A 12,917-nucleotide genomic window follows, 5' to 3' on the forward strand; every position below is an offset into this window, starting at 1 on the left:
CAGCTTCTTTAAGACAACCTTTGATGACCTGCTTTGTCTCCACCGAGTAAGATTTTTCCATCTATCCATTTACACCTTGCTCTCATTCTTTATAAAACTTCTAATTACACAGGTCAAAATCTGTCTTGTCTATGGAGTGCTCACTGTGTGCCAGATACTCTCTTAAGCACTTAATTTTAAAATAAAAAAAATTTTTTTGGTTGGTATTATGTCTTAACTTTTTATTGGAGCATAATTGTTTCATGATGTGTTAATTTCTACTGCGTAATAAAGTGAATCAGCTAAATATATATATTTATATATATATATCCCCTCTGTCTTGAACCTCGTCTCACTCCCTTAAGCACTTTATTTTATTTTGGTTTATTTACTTTTAACTGGAGGACAACTACTTCACATTTACATTGTGTTGGTGTCTGCCATATATTAATATTAACTGGTCACTTTTGTTGTTTAGTTGCTCAGTTGTGTCCAACTCTGTGTGACCCCACAAATGCCTGACTTCTCTGTCCTTCATTATCTCCGAGTTTGCTCAAACTGATGTCCGTCGAGTTGGTGATGCTATCCAACCATCTCATCCTCTGCCTGCCCTTCTCCTCTTGCCTTCATTCTTTCCCAGTATCAGGATCTTTTCCAATGAGTCAGCTCTTCACATCAGGTGGACAAAGCAATGAATGTCCCTTCCCTCGTGAACCTCCCTCTTAAACATTAAACATTTTAAGTGGATTATCCCATTTAATTCTCATAGCCTTGCGAGGTAAAAACTGTTATTAAGAACATTTTAAAAATGGAAATATAGTTGTCATACATATATTAGTTTCAGGTGTACAACATAACGGTTCAACATTTATATCCATTGCAAAATGATCACTACAGTAAGTCTAGTTACCATCTGATTATGGCCATTTTATATTTTGGGGAAGCTGAGGTACAGAGAGATTAGATAAGTTGGTCAAGGTTTCTCAATGAGTGCTTGGCAGCACCAGAGTTTGAACTAATTTCAGACTCCAATATTCATGTTCTTCATTACTTCCTGAAGCATAAAAGGATGAGGGATAAAGCTGGAAAATTAGGCAGGAGTTTCCCAGAGCAAGACAGGTCTGCCCTTCCCAGGCTACTCTGACAATCAGAGCTAACCCCAGAACATGGGGATCAGTACGCCTCAAGGTACATGCTTGCATGCTCAGTCGTGTCCTACTCTTTGCGACCCCATATACTGTAGCCCACTAGGCTCCTCTGTCCATGGGCTTTCCCAGGCAAGAACACTGGAATGGGTTGCCATGTCCTCCTCCAGGGGATCTTCTTGACCGAGGGATCAAACCTGCGTCTCCTGAATTGGCAGGCAGGTTCTTTACCACTGAGCCACTTGGAAGCCATCATGGTAGCTCTCACCAGATAGGAATGTAATGGTTTGCAGAAACATGTAAGGGTTGAGTCAGCAGGTGACTCAAGCGATGAACTGGGGGAGATGGGAACAGATAGTGGCTTAGTGGTGCACGGCTATGTCCCTGGAGGAGAGACAAAAGGGGCTCTGGACTTCTCTTAACACAAGGTGGGAACTGAAAGAAATAATGTTTTTAAAAGTATATAATTTAGAAAATGTTTGACTATTGCAACGGGCTTGAGAAATAGAAGATCATTGGGAACTCCACTCAATATTCTGTTGTTGTTCAGTCGCTAAGTACACGTCGGACGACCCATGTACTCTAGTTAGCCAGGCTTCTCTGCCCATGGGATTTCCCAGGTAAGAATACTGAAGTGGGTTGCCATTTCCTTCTCCAGGGTATCTTTCCAACCCAGGGATGGACCTGGTGTCTCCTGCATTGGCAGGTGGATTCTTTACCACTGAACCACCAGGGAAGCTCTGAAAAAGAGTGGATATATGTATGTGTATTACCCAGTCACTTTGCTGTATAACTGAAACTAACACAACATTGTAAATCAACTATAATAAAAGTGTACAAAAAAATCAATATGTTAGATAAAAACTTCTTGTGTTTCGTATTTACTTACCAAAATTTTAAATATTTATAATGTATGTTTTGACCAAGTAAGTGCAGATAAAAATAATTCTGGGGCTTCCCTGGTGGTACAGTGGTAAAGAATTTGTCTGAAATGCAAGAGATGTGTGTTCAATTCCTGGGTGAGGAAGATCCCCTGGAGAAAGAAGTGGCAACCCACTCCAGTATTCTTGTTCGGGAAACCCACGGACAGAGAAGCCTGGCAGGCTACAGTGCATGGGGTTGCAAAGAGTCAGACAGGACTGAGCATGCACACACTGTTATTCTGGGTCTCTGTGTTTTTATTTATTTTTAGTATATAACATATTTATTTTACTTTGTGGTAAGTAAGCCTTTTTTAGCTGCAAGAAGGAATTGAAGCATCACTTTATAGCTTTCTAGTCATTTTTCCTGTCACTAATACTGTTCCTGAATTATACAGTGAGAACATGTTAGTTGCTGTTGTTCAGTTGCTAAGTCATATCCAACTCTTTGCGACCCCATGGACTGCAGCACGCCAGGCTTCCCTGTCTTCACTATCTTCTGGAGTTTGCTCAAACTCATGTCCATTGAATTGGTGATGTGATTCAACCATCTCATCCTCTGCTGCCCACTTTTTCTCCTGCCCTCAATCTTTCCCAGAACCAGAGTCTTTTCCAGTGAGTTGGCTCTTCGCATCAGGTGGCCACAGTATTGGAGCTTCAACTTCAGTACCAGTCCTTCTGATGAATATTCAGGATTGATTTCCTTTAGGATTAACTGGTAAGATCTTCTTGCAGTCCAAGGGGCTCTCAAGAGTCTTCTTCAACACCACCATTCAAAAACCATCAGTTCTTTGGTGCTCAGCCTTCTTTATGGTCCAACTCTCATATCCTTCCATGACTACTGGAAAAATCATATTTTGACTATATGGACCTTTGTTGGCAAAGTGATGTCTCTGACTTTTGTTTTATTTAATGAGAACATACTAGGATCCTATGAATGGGAACTTTCAAAGGGGAAGAATCTCATTAAAAATCAATATAAGCAAAATTGAATTAAATCTGTCAAATACTAAACAAGCAAATAAATGTTTTAATAAAATTGTTAATAAAATGTTTTAATAAAATTGAATTTACCACCAAGTAACTGTGATACAAATTTGGTCACTGTCTAATATTTGTGATGCCAAGTAATCATGCGTGAATAGTCATGTGTGATTGGAAAGTCAGAGAAGAGGTCTCAGTGTCCAGAGGACAGTAAGGAAGCCCATCTGAGCTGAACTGTTTTCCCTTTTGTAGCCTCAAGAATGGGTCACTTTGCCAAAAGCCTTCCCTGTTAGTCAAGCAATCTGTGTTTTTCTTCTTCTTCTTTTTTTTTTTTTAAACCTATAGTCTAACTAATACAGAATTTGGTACCGGGAGAAAAGTATTTCCTCAAGAGAACCCCAAATTTATGATACTGCCTTGGCAAGTGTGCATGCATGCTTGTTCAGTTAGTCATATCTGACTCTTGGGACCCCATGGACTGTAGCCCACTAGGCTCCTCTGTACATGGGATTATCTTGGCAAGAATCCTGGAATGGGTTGCCATTTCCTCCTCCAGAGGATCTTCCCGAGTCAGGGATCGAACCTGTGTCTCCCGCATTGGCATGTGGATTCTTTACCACTGAGCCACCTGGGAAGCCCTGGCTTGGTATAGTGATTCTTAACCAGTGGCAATTCTACAAATGTGCCCCTCCACTTGGGACATTTGACAAAGCCTTTGAATGTTTTAGACTGTCTTCAGCTGGAGGGAGATGTTACTGGCATTCAGGGGGCCAAGGATGCTGCTAAATATTCCAATATACAGGACACACCCCAATACAAAGTGGTATTCAGCCCCGAATGTCAGTAGTACCATGATTGAGAAAACCTGGCTTAGCAGTACGTGACAAGGGTGCATGTTCGTACACTGGAAAGCTAGCCGTTCATGTGCCACTGTGATAAAACATTTGGTAAGACTGTTCATTACAATGTGTACAGAGCCTGGGGCTCCAGAGGAAATGTTTTTTTAAAAAATTTAAAATGTTGGAGTGTGTGGACTCCTTGCTGCTGTCAGCGTGCATTCCTGCTCAGTTATGTCTGACTCTTTGCGACCTCAGGGACGGTAGCCCGTCAAGCCCCTCTGTCCATGGGGATTCTCCAGGCATGAATACTGCAGTGGTTGGTGTTTCCCTCTCCAGGGCATTTTCCCTACCCTGGGATTGAACCCATGTTTCCTGCATTGGCAGGCAGGTTCTTTACCACTGAACCATCAGTGTTTATTATTTATTTATTTTTGTGTATTTCTATGTTCCTTCTGCCTTTAGAATAAATGAAAAAACATTTTTGTGGGTCCCTCCTTTAGTGTCTGCTGTGGCCAGTGCAGAAGCTGGCCCTGGGAAGTTGGCAGCATGGACGGAATGCATTTCAAACACTGGTGTGCATCAGACTTACTAGAAACGCAAATTCCTAGGCCTCACCTCCTGGGATCCAGATTCTCTAGGTCTGGAGTGCGGCCCAGGAATCTGCATCTTTGGCAGGCACTGTAGGTATTCTCATGCAAATGACACCTGGACAGTTCTTGGGAGGCAGTGTTGAATCTCCTTGTGGGGACATCCCCACACATTTAAAAGTCCAGACTTAGTCCCTCACTTGTTGGGTGGGATTTTAAGTCTTTCTGTGCATGCTCAGTCACTAAGTCATGTCCAACTCTTTTGTGACCCCATGGACTGTAGCCCACCAGGCTCCTCTGTCCAGGGTATTTTCCAGGCAAGAGTACTGGAGCGTATTGCTATTTCCTCCTCCAGGGGATCTTCCCAACCCAGGGATTGAACCTGCATCTCCTGTGTCTCCTACATTGGCAGGTGGGTTCTTTTACCATTGAGTCACTATTGCTCTATTTCTTCATCTCTAACACAGGTTGATGACACTTACTTGTAGTATCATTGAGAGGCTTCCTGGGTGCCTAGAACTTGACTTTAGGAGCACCAGCTGAAATAGGAGCTCTAAGGCAACCTAGAGAATTGTGCAAAAAATGCTTTCAGGGAACATTGGGTGAGTTGAGGTGACAAACTGGGACTGTGTTGGTTAGGATGAGGGTCGCAGGTTGCAACCCAGAGGATAAGGCGTCGTATGCAAGGGGAATATTTACATCCCCATGTGATGTGTCTGGGAGAAGATAGATGGACAAAGATGCAGACAAAGGGGACAGTCCCCAGGCTCAGGAAGAACCCCTGAGAGGCTCAGAAGTCAGAAGAGTGGTGATGGCTCTATGCCCCAGGAGACTGAGGGGAGTGTGTCAATGGACTCCCTTTCTCTTTGACTTTGACCATTAGGGAAGGAGAGGAGATAGAGACATTTATTCCCCCATGATCTGCATGGTGAAGGGCTTCCCAGGCTTTGTGGTAAAGAATCCACCTGCCAATGCAAAAGACGCGGGTTTCATCCCTAGGTCGGAAAGATCCCCTGGAGAAGGAAATAGCAACTCACTCCAGTATCCTTGCCTGGGAAATCCCATGGATGGAAGAGCCTGGTGGGCTACAGTCCGTGCGGTCGCAAGAGAGTCAAACAGGACTTAGCGACTAAACAACAATACTTCATTATATATTGTTCAATAAAGATATATTATACATTAATGTGAGTTATTAATATTGAACTCAAGGCCAACAGCACCATAACTTATGCCTTAAGGGAGCTTGTGTAACACATGCATTTCCTCTGTAAGGCATGTGCTGTTTCTTGCACTTAGGATCACCATGCAGCATTTTGGCATGACAGGGGCAATTTGAAACAGTGAAACTGGCAACAAAAAGCGCACACGCACACATGCACACACACACAATTGTGCCACAGATTAGATTAGAAGGGATGCTTGTTTAAGGATGAGACCTAAACCAGAAAGGCAGAGTGTTGTCTTGTTGGACCTTCTGGGAATGTGTGGTCCAGACACAATTTTTTTTTTTTTCCTGCTCTTCACATGCCTGCAAAGAACCCAGAAAGCACCACAGTATACTGGGGGTTAAGAGTAAATTTTAGTGAGTTGGGTTAATTCACAAATACAGAAGTTTTGAATAATGGAGATCAACTGTCATTTCTTTGTTAAAATTCCTTCAAATCATGTGTGCTGTTTCCAGTCGGCATCTGAATGGGTATATGGAGGGAATGCCTGAGGAACAATCCTGGGGAAACTGGAGCCCCAGGGAACCCCAGGAAGCCCCTGTCTGTCAAGTCCCTCTTGAGATAAGGGAGCTGACTGTGATGCCCAAGGCCTCCTGAGTAGTTGCTGCCGGTTTGAACCCGCTGCCCCTACTCCTCAGCTGAGCACCCAACTCCCCACTTTTTTCTTGCATATTTTCCTGTCAAGTGAGCATAATTCGCTCCACCTCTGCTTGGTTGTTAGGGTGAGCCTATGGATGTCTGTAGCCTGGAGCAAGAGAGAAACAGCATGGACTCAGATCCAGGTTTAAATCCCGCTTTGTCCTTTTCTGGCTCTATGACCTTGGGCAAATAATTTCACCTTCCTGAACTTCATTTCCTTCTCTGTAAAATGCTGGCTGGGCTCAGGTGTGTCCAAGGGGCTATGCCAAAAAGATTGTATTTGTGATGGTCATTCTTAGCCTGTGCACGTCGGTTTCACGAGAGGGATCATGTGTGTTTCGGTCCTTGCTGTACAGTCTCTGGCATGAAGCAGTTGCTTGGGCAGTATTTGTGGCTTGAATGAACACCCCTTATTCTGTGTCGACCACACCCTGAAATCTTCCTATGAGAGCAGATGATTATCACAGCTTAGTGTGAGTAGTTCTGTGATGGGAGGGTGTCCAAAAGAACACAGAAGAGAAACTGAGCTATGCCTGAATGCATGGGTGCAGTCAGGTGGGCTTCCTGTAGGAGGCCACACTAAAACTGCAGTATACCTATGGCTGATTCATGCTGAGGTTCGATGGAACACAGCAAAACTCTGTAAAGCAATTATCCTTCAGTAAAAAATAAATTAATAATAATAATAATAATAATAAAAGGATGATATAGGCTGCACTCCATCAACTTGCAAGTTCCCTGAGAGCAGAGACCATGTAAGCCTGGCTCACTGCTGCACTCTCAGTGCCTGGCTCAGAACCTGACACTTCCCAACCCCCTCCCCCACCCCCCATATTCTTTTTTTAAAATTTATTTTTAATTGGAGGATAACTGCTTCGCAATGTTGTCATTTTCTGCTGTACAATAACGTGAATCAGCTGTCAGTATACAATATATCCCCCTTCCCTCTCAAGCATCCTTTCCACCCACGCCCCCATCCCACATCTCTAGGTTGTCACAGAACACTGGGCTCACTTTGTTACACAGCAGCTTCCCACTAGCTATCTGTTTTGCACATGTTAGTGTGTATATTTCAATGCTACTCTCTCAGTTCATCCCACCCTCTCCTTCCCCTACTGTGTACACAAGTCTAGAACCTGGCTTTATAAGGGCTTAATAAGTGAATGAAGGAGGCTGTGAAATTTGAAGAAGCAATACCCCCCCCCCCCCCCCCAGCCCTGGTAAGTGGAGATAAGGGCAATGGGAAGCAGGGAGGGCTCAACTACACCTCCTTATGGGCTTCCCTTGTGGCTCAGATGGTAAAGAATCCGCCTGCAATGAGAGGGACCTGGGTTCAATCCCTGGGTTGGGAAGATCCCCTGGAGAAGGGAATGGCTGCCCACTCTAGTATTCTGGCCTGGAGTATTGCATGGACTGTATAGTCCATGGGGTCACAAAGAGCTGGACACGACTGAGTGACTTTCACTTTATGGAGTTGCTTGGGGACTAGGAAAATAAACAGCCTCCACTAGAGAGAGCTCCAGGGGAGGAAGTTATATCCCTGTGTGTGTGTGTTGTCAATAAAGGCAGAATCCCAGTTCTGCTTAGAGAGCAAGCTGTAGAGTCAGGTATTAAAATTCCAGTTCTTCTAATGACTAGCTGTGTGACCTCTGACATCTGCTTAGCTGCATTGTGCTTCACTTTCCTCAAGTGTAAAACAGTAATTCATCTGCAGTTAAGGATGTTTTATATACAGTCACCATTCTCCTACCCCCTTACAACAAGCCTCCGAAGTTAATGCTACAATCTACAGGCTGGAGACACGGAGGCCAGAGACAAGTAGTGACTTGACTAAGGCCACATAATCTGGAATTGGGGAACCGGGATTTGAACCCCCAAAATACAGTGGCCAAATCCATCCTATCATTAACAACTTCCAGGATGCATAGCCTATAACGTGTTGTAGGATAAGTGATCAGCTGGCTCAGATGGTAAAGACTCTGTGTGCAAAGCAGGAGACCCATGTTCCATCCCTGGGCCGGGAAGACCCCCCAACCCACTCCAGTACTCTTGCCTGGGAGATCCCGTGGACAGAGGAACCTGGCTGGCTACAGTCCATGGGGTCGCGAGAGTCGGACTCGACTTAGCGACTTCACGACCACCACCACGCGCCTAATAAGTGGTAATTATGCATTCTCGTTTTGAATTATAATTCTGCTAGAGGGCGCTCTGAGGGCGAAGGGGGTCAGGAGAGAGGGAGGGGCACTGGGCTGTGGGCTGCTGGGGCAGGGGTGCGCGGGTCACTTGGCGGCAGCGGGGCTGGACTGCTTGCGCGGCGGCGTGCGTGGGTCCCAGTCATTAACCAGGCGCTGCGCTTGCTCGAAGCACACCTGCGGGTGCCGCTGGCGGAGGCGCAGGCGCACCACGCTGTAGTCCACGTCGTGCCCGATCTTCTTGCAGTTGAAGCTCCAGGTGAGGTTCTTGCGCATGGCGAGCAGCTCATCCAGGTTCTTTTCAACGTGCGAGATGTGGCGCTGCAGCTTGTCAGTGCCCTGGGCACGAGGAGGGGCGGTGTTGGGAGACAGGCGAGCCAGAGCGTGGCGCCATCTAGGATGGGCGGGCACACCTGGGCCAGGTATGCATGTACCAGGACGACAGCTGACGAGGGGACGGGCCTCAGGCTGGGGGGGGGGGGGGGGGCGCACATCTGAGTCAGGTGTGCGTGTGGAAGGACCTCGCCTGGGTAGGAGCACACCCAGGAGGGAAGAGCCTAGAATGGGGCTGGGGGTTACACGCCTGGGCCAGAATGTACTTGGAAAAGAACCTGTGACAGGGCGTGTATGAAGAAGCGGATGCTCATGAAGGTGAGGGGACGGGCAGACCTTGGACAGAAGTAGGGCAGAGATTGGGGGAACTTATTTGAGATGGGTGTGAGTACTGAGCTTCCCAGGTGGCTCAGTGGTAAAGAATCCGCCTGCCGATGCAAGAGATGCAGGAGATCCAGGTTCCATCCCTGGGTTGGGAAGATCCCCTGGAGGAGGAAATGGCAATCCACTCCAGTATTCTTGTCTGGAAAATCCCATGGACAGAGGAGCCTGGTGGGCTGCACCCATGGGGTAGCAAAGAGTTGGACTCTTCTGAGCACGCTGCACATGTGGATACTGAAGGCATCCTGCTGGGGGCGGGGGGAGCCGAAGGACTCACAGACCTGGGTCAGAGGTCTCACTTGCGCTGCGTGCTTGAGAAAGGAGTCTTACCAGGGCAGGGCCTGGCGGGAGGGACTGAGAGGGGCTTACCTGGGCGAGGCGTGTGGCCTCCGGAAGTTGGGTGCCCACATGTCTCTGATACGTGCGAACCAGAGGTCTGTCCAGTTTCTCTCGAGTCTCCAGGTGATTTTTGGACAGAGGACCCTGGCAGAGTGCGGTGTGCAGAGCCGTGAGGTTTTACCTCCTGGACGCCCATGGCCGCATCCCCGCAGACCCTTTCCCCCAGATCTACCTTGATGAGGCCGCGGGTGATGTACATCTCCTGGTTGAATTTCGTGCACCGGTGGATCGTTCCCCTCATGAGTCCTAAGGTCATGTTCAGTCTATCCTGGGTGGGTGGGAGCACAGCGCGGAATCACACCGGCTTCCCGTCCCCTCTCCGCCTACGTCCCTCCGCCGCCCCCCACCCAACCCCCATCTCCCTCCTCCATACTATAGCATTCTAGACTCCAGCCGCCAACTAGGAGCGGCGGCAGCGGGGCGCACCTTCAGCTCCAAGGTTTCGCGCATTTTCTGCGCTAGCGAGGCGCACACGCGGTCGCTTATCTGCTGCTGTTGCTCTCGGATGTCCTCCTCGTTCTTTGCCATATCTAGCAAAGTGTCCCTGGACTCCGTTAACAGTCGCTTGGCTTCGTGCAGCGCCGCGGCGCACTCTGCAGGCGTGGGGAGGGGGGTGTATGCGTGTGTTAGGCGCTCAGTCGTGTCTGACTGTTTGCGACCCCGTGGAGTGTAGCCCGCCAGGCTCCTCTGGCCGTGAAGTGGGGGAGCAGTTGGGCACCACGGGCGCCCACTCTGCTGGACTCATATCTGCGCGGTTTTACCTGGCGTGTAGGTGCCCACAGGGTCTGGAGGCGGCGTTTTCAGGCCCTGAGTGTGCGGAGTGGGGACTCGGGAGATGTTCACCCAAGAGTGGCGGCCCGCCTGCTCCAGAACTTTGTCCAGTGGCTGGTTCATTAGCTCCACAGCTTGGAGCCTCTCCTTACAGCAGAAGACCAGAGCGTCACGACAGGAGGCCAGGGTCTGGGAGCGAGGAAGGAGAGGCAGAGAAGGTTAATTGTAAGCTGGGAGAAGTGACTGAAAGTGGGGCTTCCCAGGTGACTCAGTGGAAGATAATCCACTTGCCAATGCAGGAGATGCTTGTTTGATCCCTGGGTTGGAAAGATCCCCTGGAGAAGGAAATGACAACCCACTCTTGCCTGGAAAATCCATGGACAGAGGAGCCTGGTGGGTTTAGTCCGTGGAGTCGAAGCAAGAGTTGAACACGACTTGATGACTGGACAACAACAAACAAAAGTTCCCCAGCCAGGGATCGAACCAGCATCCCCTGCTTAACCACTGGACCACCAGGGAAGTCCCCATCTTTTTTTTTTTTTTTTAAATAAAACTGTATTGGAACATGGCCATGCTCATTCATGTACGTATTGTTTCTGGCTATTTATCTACTCCACTGGCCAAATTAAGTATGATCTTCCTCAAGTTACAATAGGGTTACATCCCAGTAAACACATTGTAAGTTGAAAATATTATGTTGAAATGCATTTAATACACTTAATCTTATTGGATATCATAGCTTAGCCTAACTTACCTTAAATGTGCTCAGAACACTTACATTAGTCTATATTTGGACAAGATCATCTAACACAAGGCTTATTTCCTAATAAAGTGTTTAATAGTACTTGTAATTTATCAAATACTGTACTGAAAGTGAAAAACAGAATGGTTGTCTGGGCACAGAATAGCTAGAAGGGCATCAGTTATTTACCCAGTGGCTGACTGGGAACTGTGACTCACTGCTGCTGCCCAGCTCAGGTGAGAGTATGTACTGCATATTGCTAGCTCAGGAAAAGATAAAAATTCAAGATTAGAATTATAGTTTCTACTGAATGTGTATCACTTTGCACCATTAAGTTGAACCTTAAACCGTGATTTGAGGACCATCTAGAATTGTGACAGAGATTATATTGCACACAAAGCTTCAAAAAATTAACTACTTGATTCTTTAAGAACAAGCTTTTGAAATTTGAAATGTCATATAAACAGAATCACACAGTGTGTGCTTTTTATGTCCAACTTCTTTTGCTGAATGTTATTTCTTTGGGATTCATCCATTTGGGTAAAAAAATGGATATAAAGTCTTTCATTCATTAAATTTAAATGTTCATTAAGCCCTTACTGTATTCTAGGCATTGTGCTAGGTTGCAGGGATGCCATGGGGGAAAATGACCCAGTTTCTGACCAAAAGTGTGCAGATAAGATTGGCTAGTGAGTGAATCAGAGAAATGGGGCTTATCTGGAAGGGTGGGATCAAAAGATTAATTTGGCTGTGCTGGGTGTTAGTGGAAGCATGCTGGATCTAGTTCCCTGACCAGGGATCAAACCCATGCCCCTTGCACTAGAAGCATAGTCTTAACCAATGGACTACCATGGAAGTACATATTTTCTGTGACAAATATAGACAGCATATTAAAAAGCAGAGACGTCCCTTTGCTGATAAAAGTCCGTATAGTCAAAGCTATAGTTTTTCCAGTAGTCATGTACGGATGTGAGAGTTGGACCTTAGAGAAGGCTGAATGCCAAAGAATTGATGCTTTCAAATTGTGGTGCTGGAGAGGACTCTTGAGAGTCCCTTGGACTGCAAGGCAGTCAAACCAGTCAATCCTAAAAGAAATCAACCCTGAATATTCATTGGAAGGACTGATGCTGAAGCCGAAGCTCCAATACTTTGGCCACCTGGTGCAAAGGGCAACTCATTAGAAAAGACCCTGATGGTGGGAAAACTTGAAGACAGGAGAAGGGGGCGGCAGAGGATGAGATGGTTGTATGGCATCACTGACTCAATGGACATGAATTTGAGCAATTTCTGGGAGACAGTAGAGGACAGAGGAGCCTGATGTGCTACAGTTCATGGGGCCTCAAAGAGGCATGACTTATCAACTGAATGAAAACAACAAAAAACAGATGAAAATTAGCCACTTAAGCCATTTTAAGTGTACAGTTCAGTGGCAGTAAGTATATTTGCAATGTGTAACTGCCACCACTGTCCATCTTTTCATCATCCTAAGTAGATCTGTGTCCATTAAAGGATAATCCCCCATTTGTTCACTGTTGAGAGTGATCTGATGAAGAAAGAAATATGGATGATGTAGGAGAAGGGAGAGGAGGTGGGTATAGTAGGTAGATGGAATTATAGGGTTGGTAGAGGAAAAATGAGAGAAATTCTCTTCAGTGGTTTCCATGCATTGGGGTCATTCTTTTTTTTTTTTTTTTTTTTGAGAGCTTTAAATATTTAATTAATTCTACTTCTTGTAATCTTAATCATTCATGCAAAGATCTATATACAAGCATTCCACTGA

At 46.2% G+C, this 12,917-nt stretch overlaps 2 protein-coding genes across 3 annotated transcripts in view; one reads left to right on the top strand and one right to left on the bottom strand.

Moving 5' to 3' along the window:
- Window positions 1-12,917, top strand: part of SLC1A6 (solute carrier family 1 member 6) — a 161,603-nt gene that overhangs the window by 95,054 nt on the left and 53,632 nt on the right. The gene's annotated exons all lie outside the window — the stretch shown is intronic.
- Window positions 8,475-12,917, bottom strand: part of TEKTL1 (tektin like 1) — a 32,381-nt gene continuing 27,938 nt past the window's right edge. For both annotated transcript variants that reach the window (XM_070462790.1, XM_070462789.1), the window contains exons 3-7: window positions 10,386-10,584; window positions 10,051-10,217; window positions 9,797-9,892; window positions 9,595-9,708; window positions 8,475-8,850 (exon numbers count right to left, since the gene is read on the bottom strand). In XM_070462790.1, coding sequence (XP_070318891.1) covers window positions 8,599-8,850; window positions 9,595-9,708; window positions 9,797-9,892; window positions 10,051-10,217; window positions 10,386-10,584 — 828 coding nt within the window. In that variant the 3' untranslated portion in view covers window positions 8,475-8,598. The remainder of the gene's footprint in view (window positions 8,851-9,594; window positions 9,709-9,796; window positions 9,893-10,050; window positions 10,218-10,385; window positions 10,585-12,917) is intronic.

This window comes from Odocoileus virginianus, chromosome 3 (genome assembly GCF_023699985.2).
Source record: "Odocoileus virginianus isolate 20LAN1187 ecotype Illinois chromosome 3, Ovbor_1.2, whole genome shotgun sequence".
Classification (NCBI taxonomy): domain Eukaryota; kingdom Metazoa; phylum Chordata; class Mammalia; order Artiodactyla; family Cervidae; genus Odocoileus; species Odocoileus virginianus.